Genomic DNA, 20,074 nt, shown 5'->3' with positions numbered 1-20,074 from the left:
GACCTTTTATATAGACAGGTGTGTGCCTTTCCAAATCATGTCCAATCATTTGAATTTACCACAGGTGGACTCTACGTTGTAGAAACATCTCTAGGACGATCAATGGAAACAGGATGCACCTGAGCTCAATTTTGAGTCTCATAGCAAAGGGTCTGAATACTTATGTAAAAAAAGGTACTTTAAAAAAAAAGGTCTAAAAATCTGTTTTCTCTTTTTCATTATGGGGTATTGTGATGTAGATTAATGAGGCAAAAAGTCTAATTTAATCGGTTTTAGAATAAGGCTGTCATGTAACAAAATGTGGTTAAAGGGAAGTGGTCTGAATACTTTCCAAATATGCTGTATATGGATGATTTATAAAGCCAGGCATATTTAATTGTTAGGCTATTGATTATAGACCGAATTCAATTGGGGTTTCCTATCTCCTGAATTTTCTTAGACAATTAGGCTAAAGCAAGGGCTGTTTCCTCGTTTCTGCTGCTTCTGCCTCCGACACGTAGTTCTCAATTCCAATATTGTTTATTTAGCCAGGCCATGCCCACATTGTTCTGACATTCTAAAATATAGAAAATGTGCATTTCAACGCATAATGCCATTGGGAAGGCCTAATAAATGTTTTTAGTTGTAATGCATACGAATGTAGGTGGGGGGGGTTCTATAGGCTAGTACAACAATTAAATATATAATTTAGGACCTTGAAAATTACAATGAAGCACTTGAAAAAGTCCTTCAATTTGACTTGCCAATGTCTGTATGAACTCTCTAGACTACTTGATCAGCCCAGAAATTAAAGATCAAAATCACCTGCTATTGAAATTACTCGCGTTATTCACATTCTCGTGGTGTGCCACTGGCAAATTTACCTGAATGTCAATCCCTGGTATGTATATGTGTATTTTCTTTGTCCTTGTTTTTAATGAGTTGCATTACATCTAATTCCTTATGACTTTGGTTGGTATGGCAATAAAGTATTAACTTGAATCCAAACTTAAATTGCTACCCTACTTCCTCCTCAGGCAAGAGCAAGGAGGCGGAGATCAAGCGGATCAATAAGGAGCTGGCCAACATCCGCTCCAAGTTCAAGGGGGACAAGGCACTGGATGGCTATAGTAAGAAGAAGTATGTCTGCAAGCTGCTCTTCATCTTCCTGCTGGGACATGACATTGATTTTGGACACATGGAGGCTGTCAACCTGCTCAGCTCCAACAAGTACACAGAGAAACAGATCGTAAGTGAAGTGTGCATGTGTGAGAGCGAGAGCACCCAACTTGTATGAATGAAAAATGTATGTGTGCTGTGCCCTTGTGGCTATGTCTGTGTGTGGGTTGTCTGTATATTTTCAGTTTGTGGCACTCTATTTCTCATTGTCTGTCTGTCTCTATCTTGATATCCCAGTCTCTGTTTTGTCAGTTGGTTGTACTGGTTGCCTGCCACTGTATTTATTTTTCTCTTAAACTGTTCTGTCAAATGTTGATACTAAACCTACACTGGTGCATTTACTGAACCCATTCTGGTGTCTATATTTGCAGTACAACAGATCATTGAACTTAGTGTCATTCATTTGAATGTCAAGCTCTGCTTTGGTATTCAGCTATTCTGACCTGACCATTCAATTGCCAGATCAAAGACTTTAAAAGTCTTATAAGTAGTCTTAAAAATGTCAGTATGTATGACTGTTGTGTTATACGATATGTATATAAAAAGATTTAAGTCTAAGGTTGACCTGACAGGGTGTGTTTCAGTACAAACTCTTTCACAATGGTAGCCTTTGGTCTGCTTTGAGTACTTTGAAAATGTTTCCTCCTTCCTTTCCTTCCTTGATAATCTTGTGGAAACCACACATTCACTCTAGCCATGTCAGATTAGTGGTTTCATTTTTACATGCCACATTGCACATTCAGTTGGGTACAACATTGTGGAACATTCTCATAGAAAAATACTGTGGAGACTTGCCTCTGTTTACAGTAAGAAATATGTCATCTATTTTTTTTTTTAATAACAAAAAATGTGCCTTTACTTAACCAGGTAGGCTAGTTGAGAACACGTTCTCATTTACAACTATTACCTGGCCAAGATAAAGCAGAGCAGTGCGACACAACAACAAAGAGTTATACATGGAATGAACAAACCACAATAACAAAATGGAGAAGTACAATCTATATACAGTGTATGCAAATGAGGTAAGTTAATGGAGGTAAGCCAATAAATAGGCCATAGTGGCAAAAATAATTACAATTGAGCAATTAAACACTGGAGTGATAAATGTGCAGACGATGAATGTGCAAGTAGAGTTACTGTGGTGCAAAGGAGCAAAAGAATAAATAACAGTATGGGGATGCGGTAGTTGGATGGGCTAATTACAGATGGGCTATGTGCAGTGATCTGTGAGCTGCTCTGACAGCTAATGCTTAAAGTTAGTGAGGGAGATATGGGTCTCCAGCTTTGGAATGAATTTCAAAAATTACTGGTCATTGGCAGCAGAGAACTGGAAGGAAAGGCGGCCAAAGTAGGTGTTGGCTTTGGAGGTGACCAGTGAAATATACCTGCTGGAGCGTGTGCTACGGGTGGGTGCTGCTATGGTGACCAGTGAGCTGAGAAAAGCTGGGGCTTTACCGAGCAAAGAATTATAGATGTCCTGGAGCCAGTGGGTTTGGTGACGAATATGAAGCGAGGGTCAGCCAATGAGAGCATACAGGTCGCAGTGGTGGGTTGTATATGGGGCTTTGGTGACAAAACGGATGGCACTGTGATAGACTACATCTAATTTGCTGAGTAGAGTGTTGGAGGCTATTTTGTAAATGACATCGCTGAAGTCAAGTATCGACAGGATAGTCAGTTTTAGGGTATGTTTGGCAGCATGAGTGAAGGATGCTTTGTTGCGAAATAGGAAGCAGATTCTAGATTTAATTTTAGATTAGTGTGAGTCTGGAAGGATAGTTTACAGTCTGACCAGACACCTAGGTATTTGTCTAAGTCAGAACCGTCCAGAGTAGTGATGCTGGATGGGCGGGCAGGTGCGGGCAGCGATCGGTTGAAAAGCATGGATTTAGTTTTACTAGCATTTAAGAGCAGGTGGAGGCCACGGAAGGAGAGTTGTATGGCATTGAAGCTCATTTGGAGGTTTGTTAACAGTGTCCAAAGAAGGGCCAAAAGTATACAGAATGGTGTTGTCTGTGTAGAGATGGATCAGAGAATCATCAGCAGCAAGAGCGACATCATTGAAGTATACAGAGAAAAGTGTCGGCCCGAGAATTGAGCCCTGTGGCACCCCCATAGAGACTGCCAGATGTCCGGACAACCGTCCCTCTGATTTGACACACTGGTGTCTGACTGAGAAGTAGTGGTGAACCAGGCGAGGCAGTCCTTTGAGAAACCAAGGCTATTGAGTCTGCCGATAAGAATGTGGTGATTTACAGAGTCGAAAGCCTTGACCAGGTAGATGAATAGAGCTGCACAGTATTGTCTCTTATCCATGGCGGTTATGATATCGTTTAGGACCTTGAGCGTGGCTGAGGTGCACCCATGACCAGCTCAGAAACCAGATTGCATAGCGGACAAGGTAGGGTGAGATTCGAAATGGTCGGTAATCTGTTTGTTAATTTGGCTTTTGAAGACTTTAGAAAGGCAGGGCAGAATAGATATAGGTCTGTAGCAGTTTGGGTCTAGAGTGTCTTCCCCCTTTGAAGAGCTGGATGACCGCGGCAGCTTTCCAGTCTTTGGGTATCTCAGACGAAGCGATAAAGAGGTTGAACAGGCTAGTAATAGGGGTTGCGACAATTTCGGCTGATAATTGTAGAAAGAGAGGGTCCAGATTATCTAGCTCAGCTGATTTGTTGGGGTCCAGATTGTACAGCTCTTTCAGAATATCAGCTATCTGGGTTTGGGTGAAGGAGAAATGGAGGATGCTTGGACAAGTTGATGTGGGGGGGTGCAGGGCTGTTGACCAGGGTAGTGGTGGCCAGGTGGAAAGCATGGTCTGCCGTAGAAAAATGCTTATTGAAATGATCAATTATAGTAGCTTTATCGGTGGTGATGGTGTTTACCAGCCGCATTGCAGTGGGCAGCTGGGAGGAGGTGCTCTTATTCTCCATGGACTTTACAGTGTCCCAGAACTTTTTTTGGAGTTTGTGCTGCAGGATGCACATTTATGTTTGAAAAAGCTAGCCATTGCTTTCCTAACTGCTTGTGTATATTGGTTCCTAACTTCCCTGAAATGTTGCATATCGGGGGGGGGGGCTATTTGATGCCGTACGCCACAGGATGTTTTTTTGCTGGTCACGGGCAGTCAGGTCTGGAGTGAACCACGGGCTATATCTGTTCCTGTTTTTTTTATTTTTTATGAATGGGTCATGCTTATTTAAGATGGTGAGGAAAGCACTTTTAAAGAATAACCAGGCATCTTCTACTGACAGAATGAGGTCAATATCCTAACAGCACGGGCTCTGAATATAGATGGGGGGGCGATCAATTCACATATGGTGTCCAGGGCACAGCTGGTGCAAGAAGGTGATCACTTTAACTCTATTCACTCTAACACCACCCAGGTTCAGGGGGATATATTAAATGATTATATCATGCCTCTTTCGTGTTTGGTGGAGGATCTCTCCAATGCACCTTAAGACAAAACAATGTTTACGTCTCAAATTACAGCTGAGCACGTTTTAGGGATGACCCCAACTAGTCGACTGGTCAATTGTTTGGTTGATGGGCTGTTAGTAGACCGAGATTTGTTTTTAGTTGAGCAGTAGCAAATATATATGTATTTTTTTATGGCACACGAGACACCGGTCTGATTCACGTCCATCTCAGTGAACTAATCCATTGCAGAGGCTGCATGAATGGCACAGTCCAAGAAGGTCAATGTGGCTAAAATGCACAATGCACGTCTCTCTCCAGAATGCGCTCTCTCCTGCGAATTTGTGCACGTTCATTGTTTCATAACTTCATTGTTTGAATTGTTTGCCTTCGTGTCTATCAATTCCCCATTACATGAAGTACCAGTCAAAAGCTGGACACACCTTTTCATACCAGGGTTTTTCTTTATTTTTTACTACACTGCTCAAAAAAATAAAGGGAACACTTAAACAACACAATGTAACTCCAAGTCAATCACACTTCTATGAAATCAAACTGTCCACTTAGGAAGCAACACTGATTGACAATAAATTGCACATGCTTTTGTGCAAATGGAATAGAAAACAGGTGGAAATTATAGGCAATTAGCAAGACACCCCCAATAAAGGAGTGGTTCTGCAGGTGGTGACCACAGACCACTTCTCAGTTCCTATGCTTCCTGGCTGATGATTTGGTCACTTTTGAATGCTGGCGGTGCTTTCACTCTAGTGGTAGCATGAGACTGAGTCTACAACCCACGCAAGTGGCTCAGGTAGTGCATCCAGGATGGCACATCAATGCGAGATGTGGCAAGAAGGTTTGCTGTGTCTGTCAGCGTAGTGTCCAGAGCATGGAGGCGCTACCAGGAGACAGGCCAGTATATCAGGAGATGTGGAGAAGGCCGTAGGAGGGCAACAACCCAGCAGTAGGACCGCTACCTCCGCCTTTGTGCAAGGAGGAGCACTGCCAGAGCCCTGCAAAATGAACTCCAGCATGCCACAAATGTGTATGTGTCTGCTCAAACGGTCAGAAACAGACTCCATGAGGGTGGTATGAGGGCCCGACGTCCACAGGTGGGGGTTGTGCTTACAGCCCAACACCGTGCAGGACGTTTGGCATTTGCCAGAGAACACCAAGATTGGCAAATTCGCCTCTGGCGCCCTGTGCTCTTCACACATGAAAGCAGGTTCACACCGAGCACATGTGACAGTCTGGAGATGCTGTGGAGAACGTTCTGCTGCCTGCAACATCCTCCAGCATGACCGGTTTGGTGGTGGGTCAGTCATGGTGTGGGGTGGCATTTCTTTAGGGGGCCGCACAGCCCTCCATGTGCTCGCCAGAGGTAGCCTGACTGCCATTAGGTACCGAGATGAGATCCTCAGACCCCTTGTGAGACCATATGCTGGTGTGGTTTGCCCTGGGTTCCTCCTAATGCAAGACAATGCTAGACCTCATGTGGCTGGAGTGTGTCAGCAGTTCCTGCAAGAGGAAGGCATTGATGCTATGGACTGGCCCGCCCGTTCCCCAGACCTGAATCCAATTGAGCACATCTGGGACATCATGTCTCGCTCCATCCACCACACTGCTCAACGTGCCACGTTGCACCACAGACTGTCCAGGAGTTGGCGGATGCTTTAGTGCAGGTCTGGGAGGAGATCCCTCAGGAGACCATCCACCACCTCATCAGGAGCATGCCCAGGCATTGTAGGGAGGTCATACAGGCACGTGGAGGCCACACACTACTGAGCCTCATTTTGACTTGTTTTAAGAACATTACATCAAAGTTGTATCAGCCTGTAGTGTGGTTTTCCACTTTAATTTTGAGTGTGACTCCAAATCCAGACCTCCATGGGTTGATACATTTGATTTCCATTGATAATTTTTGTGTGATTTTGTTTTCAGCACATTCAACTATGTAAAGAAAAACATATTTAATAAGAATATTTCATTCATTCAGATCTAGGATGTGTTATTTTAGTGTTCCCTTTATTTTTAAAATTTGAACTTTAATATAATACATCAATACAATCTGTTTAGTCTCAAATAAATAATGAAACATTCTCAATTTGGTTTAAATAATGCAAAAACAGTGTTAGAGAAGGAAGTAAAAGTGCAATATGTACCATGTAAAAAAAGCTAACGTTTAAGTTCCTTGCTCAGAACATGAGAACATATGAAAGCTGGTGGTTCAATATTCCCAGATCTTCAATATTCCCAGTTACAACATTTTAGGTTGTAGTTATTATAGGAATGTTGACGCGTCCACTATTTCTGTCTATACCATTTGTATTTCATATACCTTTCACTATTGGAACTTCGACAATTTGTTGGAAAGATGACAAACTGTTGTTATTATTCCATTTGAACTTTAAGGCCTAAATCCATTTCCTTAAACTTTTCTTGAGAAATACTGTCTTATTTATTGCTTACAAAGTCAACAACGCAGCCACTGCCAGCTAGCCTACTTCAGCAGTACTGTATCATTTTAATCATTTTAGTCAATAAGATTCTTGCTACGTAAGCTTAACTTTCTGAACATTCGAGACGTGTAGTCCACTTGTCATTCCAATCTCCTTTGCATTAGCGTAGCCTCTTCTGTAGCCTGTCAACTATGTGTCTGTCTATCCCTGTTCTCTCCTCTCTGCACAGACCATACAAACGCTCCACACCGCGTGGCTGCGGCCACCCTAATCTGGTGGTCCCAGCGCGCACGACCCACGTGGAGTTCCAGGTCTCCGGTAGCCTCTGGAACTGCCGATCTGCGGCCAACAAGGCAGAGTTCATCTCAGCCTATGCCTCCCTCCAGTCCCTCGACTTCTTGGCACTGACGGAAACATGGATCACCACAGATAACACTGCTACTCCTACTGCTCTCTCTTCGTCCGCCCATGTGTTCTCGCACACCCCGAGAGCTTCTGGTCAGCGGGGTGGTGGCACCGGGATCCTCATCTCTCCCAAGTGGTCATTCTCTCTTTCTCCCCTTACCCATCTGTCTATCGCCTCCTTTGAATTCCATGCTGTCACAGTTACCAGCCCTTTCAAGCTTAACATCCTTATAATTTATCGCCCTCCAGGTTCCCTCGGAGAGTTCATCAATGAGCTTGATGCCTTGATAAGCTCCTTTCCTGAGGACGGCTCACCTCTCACAGTTCTGGGCGACTTTAACCTCCCCACGTCTACCTTTGACTCATTCCTCTCTGCCTCCTTCTTTCCACTCCTCTCCTCTTTTGACCTCACCCTCTCACCTTCCCCCTACTCACAAGGCAGGCAATACGCTCGACCTCATCTTTACTAGATGCTGTTCTTCCACTAACCTCATTGCAACTCCCCTCCAAGTCTCCGACCACTACCTTGTATCCTTTTCCCTCTCGCTCTCATCCAACACTTCCCACACTGCCCCTACTCGGATGGTATCGCGCCGTCCCAACCTTCGCTCTCTCTCCCCCGCTACTCTCTCCTCTTCCATCCTATCATCTCTTCCCTCTGCTCAAACCTTCTCCAACCTATCTCCTGATTCTGCCTCCTCAACCCTCCTCTCCTCCCTTTCTGCATCCTTTGACTCTCTATGCCCCCTATCCTCCAGGCCGGCTCGGTCCTCCCCTCCCGCTCCGTGGCTCGACGACTCATTGCGAGCTCACAGAACAGGGCTCCGGGCAGCCGAGCGGAAATGGAGGAAAACTCGCCTCCCTGCGGACCTGGCATCCTTTCACTCCCTCCTCTCTACATTTTCCTCTTCTGTCTCTGCTGCTAAAGCCACTTTCTACCACTCTAAATTCCAAGCATCTGCCTCTAACCATAGGAAGCTCTTTGCCACCTTCTCCTCCCTCCTGAATCCTCCCCCCCCCCTCTCTGCAGATGACTTCATCAACCATTTTGATAAGAAGGTCGACGACATCCGATCCTCGTTTGCTAAGTCAAATGACACCGCTGGTTCTGCTCACACTACCCTACCCTGTGCTCTGACCTCTTTCTCCCCTCTCTCTCCAGATGAAAGCTCGCGTCTTGTGACGGCCGGCCGCCCAACAACCTGCCCGCTTGACCCTATCCCCTCCTCTCTTCTCCAGACCATTTCCGGAGACCTTCTCCCTTACCTCACCTCGCTCATCAACTCATCCCTGACCGCTGGCTACGTCCCTTCCGTCTTCAAGAGAGCGAGAGTTGCACCCCTTCTGAAAAAACCTACACTCGATCCCTCCGATGTCAACAACTACAGACCAGTATCCCTTCTTTCTTTTCTCTCCAAAACTCTTGAACGTGCCGTCCTTGGCCAGCTCTCCCGCTATCTCTCTCAGAATGACCTTCTTGATCCAAATCAGTCAGGTTTCAAGACTAGTCATTCAACTGAGACTGCTCTTCTCTGTATCACGGAGGCGCTCCGCACTGCTAAAGCTAACTCTCTCTCCTCTGCTCTCATCCTTCTAGACCTATCGGCTGCCTTCGATACTGTGAACCATCAGATCCTCCTCTCCACCCTCTCCGAGTTGGGCATCTCCGGCGCGGCCCATGCTTGGATTGCGTCCTACCTGACAGGTCGCTCCTACCAGGTGGCGTGGCGAGAATCTGTCTCCTCACCACGCGCTCTCACCACTGGTGTCCCCCAGGGCTCTGTTCTAGGCCCTCTCCTATTCTCGCTATACACCAAGTCACTTGGCTCCGTCATAACCTCACATGGTCTCTCCTATCATTGCTATGCAGACGACACACAATTAATCTTCTCCTTTCCCCCTTCTGATGACCTGGTGGCGAATCGCATCTCTGCATGTCTGGCAGACATATCAGTGTGGATGACGGATCACCACCTCAAGCTGAACCTCGGCAAGACGGAGCTGCTCTTCCTCCCGGGGAAGGACTGCCCGTTCCATGATCTCGCCATCACGGTTGACAACTCCATTGTGTCCTCCTCCCAGAGCGCTAAGAACCTTGGCGTGATCCTGGACAACACCCTGTCGTTCTCAACCAACATCAAGGCGGTGGCCCGTTCCTGTAGGTTCATGCTCTACAACATCCGCAGAGTACGACCCTGCCTCACACAGGAAGCGGCCCAGGTCCTAATCCAGGCACTTGTCATCTCCCGTCTGGATTACTGCAACTCGCTGTTGGCTGGGCTCCCTGCCTGTGCCATTAACCCCCTACAACTCATCCAGAACGCCGCAGCCCGTCTGGTGTTCAACCTTCCCAAGTTCTCTCACGTCACCCCGCTCCTCCTGCTCTCTCCACTGGCTTCCAGTTGAAGCTCGCATCCGCTACAAGACCATGGTGCTTGCCTACGGAGCTGTGAGGGGAACGGCACCTCAGTACCTCCAGGCTCTGATCAGGCCCTACACCCAAACAAGGGCACTGCGCTCATCCACCTCTGGCCTGCTCGCCTCTCTACCACTGAGGAAGTACAGTTCCCGCTCAGCCCAGTCAAAACTGTTCGCTGCTCTGGCCCCCCAATGGTGGAACAAACTCCCTCACGACGCCAGGACAGCGGAGTCAATCACCACCTTCCGGAGACACCTGAAACCCCACCTCTTTAAGGAATACCTAGGATAGGATAAAGTAATAATTCTCACCCCCCCCTTAAAAGATTTAGATGCACTATTGTAAAGTGGCTGTTCCACTGGATGTCATAAGGTGAATGCACCAATTTGTAAGTCGCTCTGGATAAGAGCGTCTGCTAAATGACTTAAATGTAATGTAATGTTCTAATATGCGCTTTAGTATTGCCAGCCTAATCTCAGCAGTTGATAGGCTTGAAGTCATAAACAGTGCTGTGAAGCAAGCATTGCTAAGAGGTGCTGGCAAACGCTGTAAAGTTTGAATGAATGCTTACGATCCTGCTGCCCACTACCACCACTCAGTCAGACTGCTCTATCAAATCATAGACCTAATTGTAACATAATAAACATAGAAATTGCTATTGGCCATTGATATGGTCAAATCCAGAAACTATAATTTTGAAAACAAAATGTTTATTATTTCCGTGAAATACGGAACTGTTCCGTATTTTATCAAACGGGTGGCAACCTTAAGTCTAAATATTGCTTTTACATTGCACAACCTTCAATGTTATGTCATAATTATGTAAATATCTGGCAAATTAGTTCACAAGGAGCCGGGCGGCCCAAACTGTTGCAAATACCCTGACTCTGTGGCAATGAACGCAAGAGAAGTGACACAATTTCCCTAGTTAATATTGCCTGCAAACATTAATTTATTTTAACTAAAATATGCAGTTTAAAAAAATATATACTTCTGTCTATTGATTTTAAGAAAGGCATTGATGTTTGTTAAATCACTTTTGTTAAATCACTTGTTAAATCATCCCCCGTTTGGCGATGATTCAATGATAAATTAACAGGCACTGCATTGATTATATGCAACGCAGGACAAGCTGGTTAACCTAGTAATATCATCAACCATGTGTAGTTAACTAGTGATTATGTGAAGATTGATTGTTTTCTATAAGATAAGTTTAATGCTAGCGAGCAACTTACCATGGCTCCTTGCTGCACTCGCGTGGTCAGCCTGCCACGGTGTCCTCGTGGAATGCAATGTAATCGGCCATAGTCGGCGTCCAAAAATTCTGATTAGGGCCGATTTCAAGTTTTTATAACAATCGGTAATTATTTTGGTCGACCTCTCGTTGCAATTCTATTGAATTGGGCATAGTTTAACCAAAATATGCCACGACCTGGAATTGCCTCATGTGTATCTCACAAAAAAGGTTCACTGTTATAAGCTACACTTTTTGAAGAATTTAAGCAAAAGTCCCAGGCTTCACTTCCCATGGAACATTTTTGAAAGGTTTACGGAATTTTACTGAAAAGTTACTAACGAAGGCTCTGGGAAACACCTTCGATACTAAATTTAACGATGATCTTAATGTCACAAAGGCTCTGGGAAATGAAGCCCTGGTGAAGAGGAGTGCACTGTATAAGAAATAGGGTGCCATTTGGGACATGGACAATGGCTACACAACACAACTTTGTCATGATGTGGAGGCATGTAGGCTACCTCCCAGTCTCTCGTTCTCCTCGGGTCATTGTTACAGTATCTGTTTCCTTCTTTCTTCTGTACCCAACTCTAAAGGACCACAAGCCTCTTGGACTGGAATGGCCCTCCATGTGAAAGCATTTGAGAAGACTTTCTATTCGGAAGAGGACGAGAGGAGAATTTGAGAGAGAAGAGAGTAGAGTGGCAGAGAATCATATAGCTTTATTAACAGAATAAAGCTATGCAAATATCTGTCATCATATAGCCTAGGGAAAATATGACTAATAATTTGCATCCAAGTAGGTCAGTCAGAATATTCTTAGTGCACAGTACTCAACTTAATCAAATCTGTATCAAAGCATCACTCAAGTTGATCAATAATCTAAGTGAATAACCTGGATAATGATGATTTTGTGGTTGCATGTTGCATGTAAAGACTCACAAAGCATATCTTATGAGGCATAATGAAGCCTTGTAATAAGGCCTTCAGATGCATTAGGTTGGGCCAATATCAATCCAGTGACTATATATTTAGGCCCCTAACACTATTATGTAAGCCTGTGATAGCAATCACTACAAATGAAGTGCTATTGAACTTTCTCACCCTCGTCAATGTAGAACATACATTAAGTGGCAGCCAGTGGGAGGCATTAGTCGACTGAGCCGTAGGGAGTTCTGCCATGTTTGCACCATTGAACATTAAATTGATCAATTCATGACAAGTATTTTGGGATTCGAATTCTCAAACTCTCTAAATAAATGGCTTGACAGCATTAGAAACAAAGTTTGGCCAAGTCCCAATTCTCTACCCTTCTCCCGAAGTGTGCAATTTCACAGTTTCTCACATGGATTTGACAATAGTGGAAACTCCCTCCAGCCAATGCGTACACCAATTCCATGCTTTTAAATCGGTGACGGGGAGTGTGCAAGTGCACATTTCTGGAAAAGAGCGGAGAATTGGGACGTAGCCATAGTGACACAGGAGACGAGCATTAGGCCCCCAACAGCATAGCAATTCATTCAATCAGGACCATATTTAGCATTAGAGTACATTAGCCTACAGTCACAATACACTCCAAACATTCTGGGTCACATCTTTCTATGCTGCTGCTCGACAAAATGAAACGCCTCTCCTCTGCAGTTTATTCTGCTGTGTAATGGCTGACAGTGTTTTCTGTCTGAGGAGAGGGTGTCTGGCTAATTAAGGGAGGGATGGGTGAATGGATAGATGAGCGAATAGATATGTAGAAATACTTAATTCTATTACAATCAAGTAACACATTTGGGAACAAGTTTTATTTTATATAATTGGTTAGTTTAAGGCTGTTTGAAAACGGCTGTATACAGTGCCTTCGGAATGTATTAAGACCATTGGCTTTTCCCCCATTTTCTTATGTTACAGCCTGAATTTAAAATGGATTAAATAATGTTTCCCCCTCATAAATCTACACACTACACCATAATGTGAAAGCAAAAGACAGGTTTTGGGAAACTTTTGCTAATAACATTTAAAAAAGTAAATATCACATTTACTTAAGTATTCAGTACTTTGTTGAAGCAGCGATTACAGCATCGAGTCATCTTGGGTATAACGCTACAAGCAGCTGTATTTGGGGAGTTTCTCCCATTCACTGCACGCTGCCCTAACCCATCTGGACAAGAGGAATACCTATGTAAGAATGCTGTTCATCGACTTCAGCTCAGCATTTAACAACATAGTACCCTCCAAACTCGTCATTAAGCTCGAGACCCTGGGTCTCGACCTTGCCCCTTGCAACTGGGTCCTGGACTTCCTGACGGGCCGCCCCCGGGTGGTGAGGGTAGGTAAGAACATCTCCACCCTGCTGATCCTCAACACTGGGGCCCCACAAGGGTGCGTTCTCAGCCCTCTCCTGTACTCCCTGTTCACCCATGACTGTGTGGCCATGCACGCCTTTAACTCAATAATCAAGTTTGCAGACTACACTACAGTGGTAGGCTTGCTTATCACCAACGACGAGGTGTCCTACAGGAAGGAGGTGAGGGCCCTCGGAGTGTGGTGTCAGGAAAATAACCTCACACTCAATGTCAACAAAACAAAGGAGATGATCGTGGACTTCAGGAAACAGCAGAGGGAGCAGCCCCCTATTCACATCAACGGGACAGTGGTGGAAAGTTTTAAGTTCCTCGGCATACACATCACGGACAAGCTGAAATGGTCCACCCACACAGAAGGCACAGCAACACAAGTTCAATCTTGGTTTCATCAGGCCAGAGAATCTTGTTTATCATGGTCTGAGAGTCCTTTCGGTGCCTTTCTCCCATCTCCACAGAGGAACTCTGGAGATCTGTCAGTGACCATTGGGTTCTTGGTCACCTGCGTGACCAAGGCCCTTCTCCCCAATTGCTCAGTTTCGCTGGGGGACCAGCTCTAGGAAGAGTCTTGGTGGTTCCAAACTTCATCTATTTAAGAATGATGGAAGTCACTGTTTTTGGTACCCTTCCTCAGATCTGTGCCTCGACACAATCCTGTCTCGGAGCTCTATGGACAATTCCTTTGACCTAATGGCTTGGATTTTGCTGAGGATTTATTTTTTAAATCCATTTTAGAATAAGGCTGTAACATAACAAAGTGTGGAAAAAGTAAAGGGGAAGGAATATGATGTGAGAGGTAGTGGCAGGCAGCCACGGTTCAGGCTCAGGCTGTGCGACTGCATCGTAATGATGGCCCAGTCCGTCTCTGAGTCTCAGCCACATGAAAGAGTGTCTCAATTGCGTCCCCATATAGTGTACTACCTTTGACCAGGGCCCATAGGGTGCCATTTGGGACGCAGACAAATACTGTAGGGAGGGATGAACCCTCCACAATGCATCCTGCCATCACTCCCTACAGCTCACTTTCTATTATTTTTCTCCGCCCTTCCCCCTCCTTCCCTTCTTTCTGTCTCTGCTTCCCTACACACGTTTCCTCTTTCACTTCCCGCCCGCTCCGCTCTTCATCATATTCACCTCTCTTCCGATGACGCAACTCCCTCCTTTACCTCCATCCTGCATCCTCTGTCCCCTACACTTCATCCCTCTAAAATATCGCCTCACCCCCTCTCCTCCCTCCCTCCCCCCATTTGAGTCTGGTTCCTCTCAAGGCTTCTTCCTTTTAGGAATTAACACGTTACCTCGCCACTGTGCTGCTGCTTGTCGGGTTACTGTGAACCACTTTGTCAAATGTTGTTGTATAAAGGCTATACAAATAAAATATGATTGCCTGATCTCTCCCTCTCTCTCTTCCTTCCCTCTCTCTCTCTTTCCCCTCTCAGGGCTACTTGTTCATCTCGGTGCTGGTGAACAGCAACAGCGAGCTGATCCGCCTCATCAACAACGCCATCAAGAACGACCTGTCTAGCCGCAACCCCACCTTCATGTGCCTGGCCCTGCACTGCATCGCCAACGTGGGCAGCCGTGAGATGGCAGAGGCCTTTGCTGGAGAGATCCCACGCATTCTGGTGGCCGGGTAAGAATGGAGGGGATGGAGAGGGAGGAGTAATGAGGGAGAGGGAGAGCGCAATTAGTCAGTCAAATTGTATTCTTGTAGGCCTTTTTACAACAACATTTGTCAAAGGGAGAGGTTGGGAAGAGAAGGATGGATGAAGGGAAGGGAGGGTGAGGAGACCAGAGGGAAATGGAGGAAAGGGGAGAGGGACTGAGGACATGATTTTCTTAGTCTAATCATGCTGTTATAGCATATTAATACAATCTTTCCACGACCAGAGTTGTTGCAGACTGGTAGTCCTTTATAGTGAGCATTGTGTTGTTTGTGATGTGATTGCCAGGGACACCATGGACAGTGTGAAGCAGTCTGCTGCCCTGTGTCTTCTGCGTCTGTACAAGGCCTCCCCAGACCTGGTTCTGATGGGGGAGTGGACATCCCGAGTGGTGCACCTCCTCAACGACCAGCACATGGTGAGAGACAGGCCATACATTTCTGCTCTAGCCCAACACTAGCACACCTGTGGTGTATTCACTGGGAAGCCAACAGTAAAAACGGGGAGCGACTAAACTAAATTGTCTAATTAGAAACATTTGCTTTTGTTGCAAAACGTTTGCTTTCACAATACGTTTTCCATTGCAAAGCAGTTTGTTACACTAAGGAATACACCCCTGATTTATCAGGTATGCTAGTGCATTTATCTTCCAGGCCAATAGGTGGCGCTAGCTGGCTCTGTTACAATATCCACACTAGTCTATTTATCTTCCAGGCCAATAGGTGGCGCTAGCTGGCTCTGTTACAATATCCACACTAGTCTAGAACCCCCCCCCCCCCCCCCCACTAATTACTCTTTTTACCAATCACATCAGATCTTTTTCAGAGGTTATCCGATTGGTCAAAAGACAAATAGCTGGGAAAAAAGCAGAATTGGGCTTCCTGTCTAAATGCAGTCAGTGTAACCTAAAGTAAAGAAAATGCGTGAAAATAGATGCCTCAGATACTGGTCTTGACGAGAAAACCTCTCCTAACATTTTATCTTCTGCACTGTCCAGTAAATGTGGGAGAGGCGTTAAGATGGAGTGTTGCCTTGTTAATGTCCAAAAGCTAATGTTGAACGCAACAGGCTCTCTTCCATTTCGCCTAAAACTGTATGCATCCGGTTGCTGGTATGGATGTTGGAACCTAACTACTGACTTCATTGAGACTAAGGTTATGCCTTTTAGGTGTTACTGTTGTTTCTGATGATGAGCGTGTGTCTCTCTCTCTCTCGCTCTCTCGCTCTCTCGCGCTCTCGCAGGGTGTTGTCACGGCAGCCATCTCCCTCATCACCTGTCTCAGCTCGAAGAACCCTGATGAGTTCAAAACCTGTGTGTCCCTGGCTGTTTCTCGTCTGAGCAGGGTGTGTGTGTATGTGCGCACGTGTTCATGTATACATATAAAATCATGCATGTCAGTCCAGCGATCCATTCTCCCTTTGCCTCACTGTCTCTATCTCCAGGATTTCAACCCATCTCCCTTTCTCCTCCTCCCGTTCTTCTTCTCCAGATTGTGTCTTCAGCCTCCACTGACCTGCAGGACTACACCTACTACTTTGTCCCGGCCCCGTGGCTGTCCTGTAAACTGCTGCGCCTGCTGCAGTGCTACCCCCCACCAGAGGATGGCGCCGTGAAGGGCCGCTTGGTGGAGTGTCTGGAGACCATCCTGAACAAGGCCCAGGAACCACCCAAGTCCAAAAAGGTTCAGCACTCCAACGCCAAGAACGCCATCCTGTTCGAGGCCATCTCACTCATCATCCACTACGACAGGTGAGGAGGATATCTGTCACTCTCGGTGTCTGTCTTAATCTTCTCGGTCTGTCTTTTTCACTTTTTCTGTATCTCTTTTTCTCTCAGTCTTTCAGTAGCTCTCTCTCTTTGCTCTGTGTGTGTGTGTGTGTTTCTCTCTTTCTCATATATACACTGAACAAAAATATAAACGCAACATGTAACAATTCCAAAGATTTTACCGACTTAAAGTTCATGTAAGGAAACCAGAAAATTGAAATAAATTCATTAGACCCTAATCTATGGATTTCACATGACTGGGAATACAGATATGCATCTGTTGGTCACAGATACCTTAAAAAAAAGGTAGGGGCGTGGATCGGAAAACCAGTCCGTATCTGGTGTGGCCACCATTTGCCTCACGCAGCGCGACACATCTCCTTCGCATACAGTTGATCAGGCTGTTGATTGTGGCCTGTGGAATGTTGTCTCACTCCTCTACAATGACTGTGCGAAGTTGTTGTATATTGGAGGGAACTGGAATACGCTGTTGTACACTATCCAGAGCATCCCAAATATGCTGAATGGGTGAGTATGCATGCCATGGAAGAACTGGAATATTTTCAGCTTCCATGAATTGTGTATAGATCCTTGCGACATGGGGACGTGCATTATCATGCTGAAACATGAGGTGATGGCAGCAGATGAATGGCACAACAATGTGCCTCAGGTTCTTGTCATGATATATCGGTGTATTCAAATTGTCATTGATAAAATGCCACCGTGTTCGTTGTCCGTAGCTTATGCCTGCCCATACCACAACCCCACCGCCACCATGGGGCACTCTGTTCACAACCTTTATATCGCCCACACGACGCTGTAGACGCTGTCCTCCATCTGCCCGTTACAGTTGAAACCGGGATTCTTCTGTAAAGAAGACACTTCCCCAATGTGCCTGTGGCCATCAAAAGGGAGCATTTTCCCACGTGAAGTCTGTTACGACGCCAAACTGCAGTCAGGTCAAGACCCTGGGGAGGACGACGAGCACGCAGATGAGCTTCCCTGAGACTGTTTCTGGCAGTTTGTGCATAAATTCTTTGTTTGTGCAAACCCACAGTTTCATCAGCTGTCCAGGTGGCTGGTCTTGGACGATCCAGCAAGTGAAGAATCCGGATGTGGAGGTCCTGGGCTGGCGTGGTTACACGTGGTTTGTGGTTGTTAGGCCAGTTGGACGTACTGACAAATTGTCTAAAACGATGTTGGAGGCGGCTTATGGTAGATACATGTACATTAAACTCTCTGGCAACAGCTCTTATGGATATTCCTGCATTCAGCATGCCAATTGCACGTTCCCTCGACTTGAGACATCTGTAGCATTATTGTGTGACAAAACTGTACATTTTAGAGAGGCCTTTTCGTGCCCCCAGCACAAGGTGCACCTGTGTAAAAATCATGCTGTTTAACCAGCTTCTTGATATGCCACACCTGTCAGGTGGATGGATTATCTTGGCAAAGTAGAAATGCTCATTTAACAGGGATGCACAAAATTTGAGAGAAATAAGCTTTTTGTGCATATGGAAAATGTCTGGGATCTTTTCTTTCAGCTCATGAAACACATGGGTCAACACTTTGTATTTTATATTTTGTTCAGTATGTACATATACACCTTCCTAATATTGAGGTATGCTCAGAACAGCCTCAATTCTTTGGGGCATGGACTCTACAAGGTGTCGAAAGTTTTCCACAGGGATGCTTGCCCATGTTGACCATAACTCTTCCCACAATTGCGTCAAGTTGACTGTATGTCCTTTACGTGGTGGGCCATTGTTGATGCACACGGAGAACTGTTGAGCGTGAAAAACCCAGCAGCGTTGCTGTTCTTGACACAAACCGGTGCGCCTGGCACCTACTACCATACCCAGTTCAAATGCAAATCTTTTGTCTTGCTCATTCACCCTCCAAATGGCATGTCTGAATTATCTCAAGGCTTAACAATCCTTCTTTAACCTGTCTCCTTCCCTTCATTTACACTGATTTTAAGTGGATTTAACAGGTGACATCAAGGGGTCATAGCTTTCACCTGGATTCACCTGATCAGTCTATGTCATGGTAAGAGCAGGTGTCATTTATGTTTTGTATACTCCGTGTACACCTTGTAGAGTCCATGCCCCAACAAAATGAGGCTGTTCTGAGGGCAAAAGTGGTTCTGCAACTCAATATTAGGAAAGTGTTCCTACTGTTTTGTGTAATGTATGTGTGTGTGTGTGTGTGTGTGTGTGTGTGTGTGTGTGTGTATATATCTCATACACACACAGTGCCTTCAGAAAGGATTCGCACCCCTTGACTTTTTCCACATTTGTTGTTACCACGTGAATTTAAAATTGATATAATGTTGATATTGTGGCAATATCCCATAATGTCAAAATGGAATTATGTTTTTAGAAATGTTTACCAATTAATACAGTATGAAAAGTATTTAACTCCTTTGTTATGTCAAGCTTAAATATGTTCAGGAGTAAAAATGTGCTTAAGAATTCACATAGTAAGTTGCATGGACTCTGTATGCAATACTTGTTTAACATGATTTTACCTCCTCTCCCTACCCCATATACACACTTATCTGTAAGGTCCCTCAGTTGAGCAGTGAATTTCAAACACAGATTCAACCTCAAAGACCAGGGAGGTTTTCCAATGCCTCAAAGAAGGGCACCTATTGGTAGATGGGTAAAAAACAAACATTGAATATCTCTGAGCATGGTAAAGTTATTCATTACACTTTTGATGGTGTATCAATACATCCCGTTAGAGGTCGCCCGATTAATCGGCTGATTAATTAAGGCCGATTTCAAGTTTTCATAACATTTGGCATTTTTGGACGCCGAATAGGGCATCAACGCCCTAGCCTAGTGGTTAGGGCTTGGACTAGTAACCGGAAGGTTGCAAGTGCAAATCCCCAAGCTGACAAGGTACATATCTGGCGTTCTGCCTCTGAACAGGCAGTTAACCCACTATTCCTAGGCCGTCATTGAAAATAAGAATTTGTTCTTAACTGACTTGCCTAGTTAAATAAAGGTTAAAAAAAACAATAAAAAAATAATAAATTACATTGCAATCCACGAGGAGACTGCGTGGCAGGCTTGACCACCTTTAGCGCTGTGGAACATCCAGGTGCACTTTTGCAAACTTCAGACTTTCAGCAATGTTTTTTTGGACAGCAGTGGCTTCTTCCGTGGTGTCCTCCCATGAATACCATTAT

General features: G+C 45.2%; 1 protein-coding gene across 6 annotated transcripts in view; it reads left to right on the top strand.

Moving 5' to 3' along the window:
• The window catches only part of LOC123998858 (AP-2 complex subunit alpha-2-like), a 57,676-nt gene that overhangs the window by 6,534 nt on the left and 31,068 nt on the right, over nt 1–20,074 (top strand). For all 6 annotated transcript variants that reach the window (XM_046304065.1, XM_046304069.1, XM_046304067.1 and 3 more), the window contains exons 2-6: nt 1,017–1,228; nt 14,886–15,079; nt 15,399–15,528; nt 16,353–16,454; nt 16,601–16,860. In XM_046304065.1, coding sequence (XP_046160021.1) covers nt 1,017–1,228; nt 14,886–15,079; nt 15,399–15,528; nt 16,353–16,454; nt 16,601–16,860 — 898 coding nt within the window. The remainder of the gene's footprint in view (nt 1–1,016; nt 1,229–14,885; nt 15,080–15,398; nt 15,529–16,352; nt 16,455–16,600; nt 16,861–20,074) is intronic.

Source organism: Oncorhynchus gorbuscha, linkage group LG16 (assembly GCF_021184085.1).
Source record: "Oncorhynchus gorbuscha isolate QuinsamMale2020 ecotype Even-year linkage group LG16, OgorEven_v1.0, whole genome shotgun sequence".
Taxonomy (NCBI): Eukaryota; Metazoa; Chordata; class Actinopteri; order Salmoniformes; family Salmonidae; genus Oncorhynchus; species Oncorhynchus gorbuscha.
This window is presented reverse-complemented; position numbering and strand designations above follow the sequence as displayed.